A 7,524-nucleotide genomic window follows, 5' to 3' on the forward strand; every position below is an offset into this window, starting at 1 on the left:
ACACACACACACACGAAATCGTCTGCCTCATGAAAAAATGTAATTAAAAAAAATGTAGTTAATATTTGCATCATTTATGATTTATTTTATCCACCCGCAAATAATCAGAATGCATTTTTTATTACCCGACCCGTTTGCTGCGTAAATCAGACGGACCTACCGAAAATGCAAATTCATTCTCTGCCAGCTGGAGGTGCTTTAAAGTGGGAGAAACAGAGGTTTCCCCAGTAACGGCTGTGTACACAAAACAGCGCTGAGCTCACAAACGCTGCTTTATCAGGCATATAACATGCAAGATGAAATGAAAATGACATCGAAAATGTTCTAAAGATAGTCTTCCTTCAGAAATACAGTGATACAAAAATACCCACGCCTCGTTTTGATTTTTGTACGTGCTCATGTTTATTCAACGAAGCCTTTTGGAAAATCCGTCAGTTTTGATATTGTGGCTAGTGCCACAAATAAATAAATGTATGGGAAACATATCCCACAGCACAACCACCTGAGCCCAACTTCAGTCTACTCATCACCTTAACTTTAACTGCGTTTGTAGCCGGCGCCATAGCCAGACTGATAAACAAACACAGACCGGAAGTTAACTTTGGGCCAGGTGCGTGCGCCAGATGAAACGTCTATATAAAACTTGAAGCATCAGAATCGGCAACGGTATCGGCCGATCACCATCACAAGAAATCGGTACTCCGTATCGGCTGCAAAAATCCTGATCGGAGCATCCCTAATATCTAATGACGCTTTTATAGTGGAGATTAGCTGTTAGATTCAGCTGTTAGAGTTAGTGCGTTAATTTCATAATGGCGTCACAGGTTGCACATTCTGCTGTGAAACTGTCAAAAATGGCAAATGCTAAAGATAATCCACAGATAGAGAAGGCTTGGTGTTATTTAACAGATTTAATGAATTCTGTCATTTCAAACCCTTATGACTTACTTTCTTCATGTCAAGATGTTTAGTTACCAATGACTGTCCTCAAACAAAGGTGTGGAATGGCTTCAGAAGATAAGTCATATGGACTGATGACAGTGTTATGGCTTGACTTTCATTTGACTTCTCTGTGAAAATGCTTGCAGGTGGATGATATGACCAAAATCTTAAACCATGATTTATTTTTTTTCTCCATTCTGTCACCAATGGAGTTTTGGTTCCTTGCCGCTGTCGCCTCTGGCTTGCTTAGTTGGGGACACTTCATTTCCAGCGATATCGTTGACTTGATTGCAAATGATTGCAAAGATACTATTAAACTGAACTGAGCTGGATGATGACATCACTGAATTCAATGATGAACTGTCTTTAACTGAAAAATGAGTGTTTACTATTGTCATTTTGCATTATTGACACACTATTTTCCTAATTAATGCTGTTCAGTTGCTTTGACACAATCTGTATTGTTAAAAGCGCTATATAAATAAAGGTGACTTGACTTGACTTGATATGTGTCATTTAATCACAGCAATGATACACACCACCTAATGGTAATTCTTGCTGAATTATGTTCGTTACTGCAACATATTTCATAATTCTCACTCGCACTGCAACAAACATATTATGAGCTGTCGAGAGAAAAAATCCTAGAAAAACATCTCAGATTTTTTTTTCCAACTTTCATATAATATTGAAACCAACAATATTCATGTACCAAATAAATAGATAAATAATAGTACATGGTGGGACACACTTTTTTATAATTTTTTATCTGTTTGAAATTAACCAAGTATATTCAAAGTTTGACTGAAAAGTAATTATAATCCTTCAGTCATCATTTAAGTGTCTCTAGCATCTTCATAGTCGCATTGCTCAACTGGCTTTATATTGTTGCCAAAATCAGTATGAATTTATTTATGCCTGCTTTGAAATGGTGTGTGAAAAGTGCTTTACAAATTTATTTTACTCAAGAGGTTTCAATAGGGTGTACAAATATGTAAACCATGCTCACATGACCACAAAACTGAACCTTGAATCATTTGTAAGCCTTAATATGTTGCCAAATGTATTAGCATTAACTGTCTTTGTCATGCTTTCTATCTGTAGGACTACCTTGTGAACATCCTTTTGAAGACCGCGCGCAATGAGACATGTGAAGGAGCCAGGTACTGCACAACCAGATCATTCCTTACCCACTGTTCTCCTGACTGACATAAATCCAGGACACTGAGCCTTATTATGCACAGTGATCTTGCATTCATTTTTGATATTTTATTTTGTTCCTATTCAAATGTCATGCATGATTACAACCACACTGATGTGTTTTACATTGTTGATGATATGAATGGCTGCTCCGTTGGGCCGCTGATGATCTGGTGGCGTTTTACCATCTTTTAGGTGTGTAGCAGTCTGCAGTCTGGGGCTGTGGGTGTGTGAGGAGCTGAGACAAACAGAAACTCACCATCAGGTCAAAGATGCCATTAACGTCCTGGGTGTCACGCTGAAGGTGATTAAATTTGATCTGTTCTTCACTCTGAAGTCATATTAGTTTGTTCTAACTTCTACTGGTCTGTATTAAAACCTTTTTTTTTCCCCGCCCTGTCAAATGGGCTTTTATTTAAAAAAAAAATCTGATCGGTGCGACTAAATTTTGTGAGCATTCGCACTGTCACAACCACTGCATTGACCAACTCATAAATGCTGCCATTTCTGTTGCATGTGAGAAACTTCAAATGGCAAACGAAACAAAATCATAACAAAACCGCACTACTCGTTTGAGCTGCGCAACACGGACCTTTGATCAGAACAGGTTTAAGGTCCTTGCACACTAAAGGTCATTACACACTTAAGTCTAAAATTTTCGTATGCGTTTTTTTTTTCTTTTTCGTATTCGTCATCCTTTCCTATCAAAATGCTTGCTACGGATGCGAAAACACAGAAAATCAAAATGATCCGAATTTTTTTATGATGGACGAAATTTTCGGAGGCAGTGTGTAAACGTGATTGACACAACGTGAGGCCGTATTTATTTTTTTAACATGCAAAAATTTCGGACTCAGTGTGCAATGACCTTAAGTCAGAAATTTTCGCACATTAAAAAAATTAATACAACCTCATGTTGTGCCAATCATGTTTATACACTGCCTCCGAAAATTTCCTCTGAAACTTTTGTCCGTAATAAAAAAATTCAGATCGGGATTTGTTTTCTGCATTTTTCGCATCCGTCGCATGCATTTTGAGAGGAAAGGATGACAAATACAAAAAAAAAACGCATATGACACAGCCCGAATTTTTCTTCCGAAAATTTTGCACATTAAAAAATAAATACAACCTCATGTTGTGTCAATCACATTTACACACTGCCTCCAAAACATTCGTCCGTCATAAAAAAAATTTGGATCGGGTTTGATTTTCTGTGTTTTCATACTAAATTTTCGGACTCAGTGTGCAAGGACCTTCAGTATGCAAGTACCTTTACTTGTCAACCAGTGTTGATTTCACGATGCTGTTACTGCAACGCGCTGCGAGATCCAATAAGAAGCATTTGAATTCACTACAGAATGAGTAAGGTTGCTGCGAGAAGCATTCAAATCAGCAGCAGTAACGCTAACTAGCCTATACCATGGTGTTGTGGCAGAAATAGTCTAATGTTATTGCATCAAACCCTGAAATTAATGTACAACCTTTTGAGAGAGAAATTCAAGCACTTTTCAATGACATTCAAGTATTCTACACAACTATTTCCAGCACTTTAAAGCTCTAAAAGTGATCCAATTTAAATGTTATTTTTAGTGGGACAAAACAAAATATATAACAAAATATAGTTTTGTGGTAAACAAACACTAATGTAAAATTTTAAAAAGACATCAATTTACCACTATAACCAGTAGATGGCAGCAGAGGAGCATTAGTCATTCATTTCTACTTTTTGCTTTATATTTTGAAATTATAAAATTATTATTATAAAATATAAAATCACTAAGAAATCAAATTTTGTCAACGTTTTGCACTTTTTTGTGTATTTAGTAAGAAAAGTCACAAAACACCAAACACACACCAGCCAACACACATACATACATACACACACGCACGCGCGCGTGCACTTACACAAATTTTGTTTAACTGTAAGTGCAGTGATTAATGTTTTACTGTAGACATTTACTTCAGTAAATCATAACAGTTATCAAAAATCTATTTATTACATAAAAATTCCAAATTGTTAGTAAATACTCTATTATTGTTAAATTGCAGTATTGTTGGAAAGATTATCTGGAATGCAGTTGAGTCATTTGAAACAACTCATTTTCAAATGACAACTTCCATCTTGAGTGTTCTCGTTCCCTTTCTTATGCAGCAGTAATCACATCCTGTTCATGTTGACTCAAAGCAGGTCAGGCCAAAATAAAGCTTCAGGAGAGGAGCAGGGTTTCCATCTCTAAAAGCATGTGCTGAACTGTTGGGAGTTTATGTGTGGCTGCCTCTCTTCTGTTATTCTGAGAAAACACTCTCTCTCACACTTTAGATTCCACATGAGCCCAGAGCAAGAGAGAATTGTGGGTAGAGCAGTAGACACAATTCATTAACCTGGAATATACCCAGCAATGAGTTTATCTGAATAAGTTAAAAAATAACAAACATAGCAATAGAAATGACACAAATGCTTTATGTTTTAATTAATGTTGTGAATATACTATTTTTCAGTGTAATTTTTACAACATCATGCCAAAAATGCCATCTGATTTATCACTACTACTGTTATTTCTAATACCAAATGATATTAACAAATATTGGGGACACAGCCGTAAAACCTTATAAAAGATGTTTATGATTATGTTTTTTTAAAAACTATGAACTATAACTATAATCTATATGAACTGTGAGTTATGATCTGATGACAAGTGGTTTTAGGGGAAGTGATAGTTTTAATAAAATAAAATAAAAAATCAAATTAAATGATACATTTGAGTTAAGAACTTTCTAGTTGTTTTCTCTGATCATTTTCAAAGTGGTATTTGTTTTGTTTTGTTTTTTGGAAAGGCGTTTCTAATGCTCAAAAAGGCTGTGTTTATTTGATCAAAAATACAGTATAATTGTGAAATATTATTGCAATTTGCAGTTACTGTTTTCTATTGTATTATATTTTGAAATGGAACTTATTCCTGTGATGGTAAAGCTGAATTATGAGCAGCGTCACTCGATTCTTCAGTGTCACATGATCCTTCAGAAAGCTTTCTAATATGCTGATTAGCAGCTCAAGAAACATTTCTTACTACTATCAATGTTGAAAACAGTTTTAAAGGGGTTATATGATGCAATTTCAAGTTTTCTTTTCTCTTTGGATTGTTACAAGCTATTGGTGCATAAAAAAGATCTGTAAAGTTGCAAAGACTAAAGTCTGCGGAACAGGAACGTTGCGGAAGCCCCATCCTTTCCCGAAGGAGGTTTCGGAAGCACTTACACATATGAACAACCATTTAGGTGCATATGGAAGATGATTGTAACCCTCATGGAAATGGCAGAAGTCTGCCGGGGAAACACGGGCTCTATGGCTATACCGTGGGCTATACACATACGAGAACCGCTTAGGTCTCAATATGGAACCCAGCCTTCCACGGTTCCCGCGGATTCATCGTGAAGGCCCGGCGCCGGACGTTCCGCCGAGTCCGCTGCCGAGGGTGATGGAGGATCTCAACAGGGTCTACTGTACGGACACTCTGGAGCAGTTTTTTTTTTTAGCAAGCCAACACTAACCGGGGCCTCTCGGTGCCACTACCCGTTTGAGGTGAGAACACAGGAGGATACCTGCTCCACATGGAGGCTATAGAATCTAGCGAATGTGTTGGGGGTTGCCCAGCCCGCAGCTCTACAAATATCTGCCAGTGAGGCGCCACGAGCCAGCACCCAGGAGGATGCAACACTTCTAGTAGAGTGAGCTCGCAACCTGAACGGGCAGGGCACACCCTGTGCTTGATAAGCCAGGGTGATGGCATCCACTATCCAGTAGGCCATCCTCTGCTTAGAGACGGCATTCCCCTCTGCCGGCCTCCGTGAAAGACAAAGAGCTGGTCTGAGGTTCTAAAGCTTTGTGTCCGGTCTACGTACCATCTCAAGGTTCAAACGGGACAAAGCAAAGCTAGGGCTGGGTCTGCCTCCTCCGGGGGCAGCGCTTGCAGGCTCACCACCTGATCCCTGAAAGGAGTAGTGGGAACCTTGGGCACATAGCCGGGCCGGGGCCTCAGGATTAACTGGGAATCAGCCGGCCCAAACTCTAGGCACGAATCGTCAACCGAAAATGCGTGCAGGTCCCCTACCCTCTTGATGGAGGCCAGTGCAAGCAAGAGCAGAGTCTTCATTGATAGAAACCTCAGCTCACCTGTCTGCAAAGGCTCAAATGGGCCCTGCTGTAGTGCTTTGAGCACTAGAGACAGGTCCCAATAGGGTATAGAGGGGGGCCGGGAGGATTTAACCCACTGGCCCCCCTAAGGAACCTGATGACCAGGTCATGCTTCCCTACCGGCTTCCCTTCCACGGGGTCACGGTTAGCAGCAATCGCAGCGACATAGACTTTAAGGGTGGATGGAGACAGCTTTTGCTCCAACTCTTGATGCAAAAAGAACAGCACGACTCTGATCGGGCATCTTCAGGGGTCTTCTTGATGAGAAGAACACCACTCGACGAACAGGTTCCAGTTCAAGGCGTAAGCGTGTCTCGTAGACAGTGCTTTCTCCGAAGTGATGGTGTCAGCTACCTCCTGGGGTAGGTCCAGGGACCAGACATGAAGTTTCCAGAGGTCTGGATGCGGGTGCCACAGGGTGCCCCGTCTCTGAGTCAGTAGATCCTTCCTCAGAGGAATCTGCCAGGGAGGAGCTGTCACGAGGAGCATTAGTTTCCGGGAATCAGGTCCAGGTGGGCCAGTAAGGCACCACAAGCAGGACCTGCTCCTCATCCTCCCTGATCTTGCACAGCGTCTGTGCGAGAAGGCCCACTGGGGGAATGGAGGGGATGGAGTCTCCACTCTCCGGTGAGCGCAGCTCGTGACAGCTCGTCGGCTGCACGGTTGTGCAGGCCTGGAATGTGAATGGCACAAAGCAACCTCAGATGCTTCTGACTCCAGAGGAGGAGGTGGCGGGCGAGTTGCGACATGCGACGGGAACGTAGACCACCTTGTTGGTCGATGTACGCAACGGTCGCAGTGTTGTCCATGTGGACCAGCACGCACTTGCCTCGTAAGTGCCTCTTGAGACGGCTCAAGGCCAGGCGTACTGCCAACAACTGTAGGCAATTGATGTGCCAGTGCAGTTGGGGGCCCGTCCAAACCCCCACACTACAAGCCCGTTGAACGTGCCCCCCCCCGCCCCCCCAGTGTAAACCACGGCATGCCTGGAGACCTGTTCCAGGGGCACTCTGACCACGGGGTGAAGGTTTGGCAGCAGGCCGGTGTGACTCGGACCCAGTGAGTGCCACGTAGCCACGCCCACCTCGGGACTCGGCCATGGAGCCAGTGTCGAAGCTGTCTCATATGAAGCAGCCCCAGCGGCGTGACTGCCGCTGCAGTTGCCATATGCCCCAGGAGCCTCTGAAACT

The 7,524-nt window shown here is 41.8% G+C and overlaps 1 protein-coding gene across 1 annotated transcript in view; it reads left to right on the plus strand.

Moving 5' to 3' along the window:
- LOC107687934 (ral GTPase-activating protein subunit alpha-2-like) overlaps nucleotides 1–7,524 on the plus strand; it is a 202,091-nt gene that overhangs the window by 129,998 nt on the left and 64,569 nt on the right. Inside the window, exons 28-29 of the mRNA XM_016485423.1 lie at nucleotides 2,047–2,105; nucleotides 2,338–2,446. Of these exons, the coding sequence (XP_016340909.1) occupies nucleotides 2,047–2,105; nucleotides 2,338–2,446 (168 nt within the window). The remainder of the gene's footprint in view (nucleotides 1–2,046; nucleotides 2,106–2,337; nucleotides 2,447–7,524) is intronic.

This window comes from Sinocyclocheilus anshuiensis, unplaced genomic scaffold (assembly GCF_001515605.1).
Source record: "Sinocyclocheilus anshuiensis isolate Anshui unplaced genomic scaffold, SAMN03320099.WGS_v1.1 scaffold421, whole genome shotgun sequence".
Lineage (NCBI taxonomy): Eukaryota > Metazoa > Chordata > Actinopteri > Cypriniformes > Cyprinidae > Sinocyclocheilus > Sinocyclocheilus anshuiensis.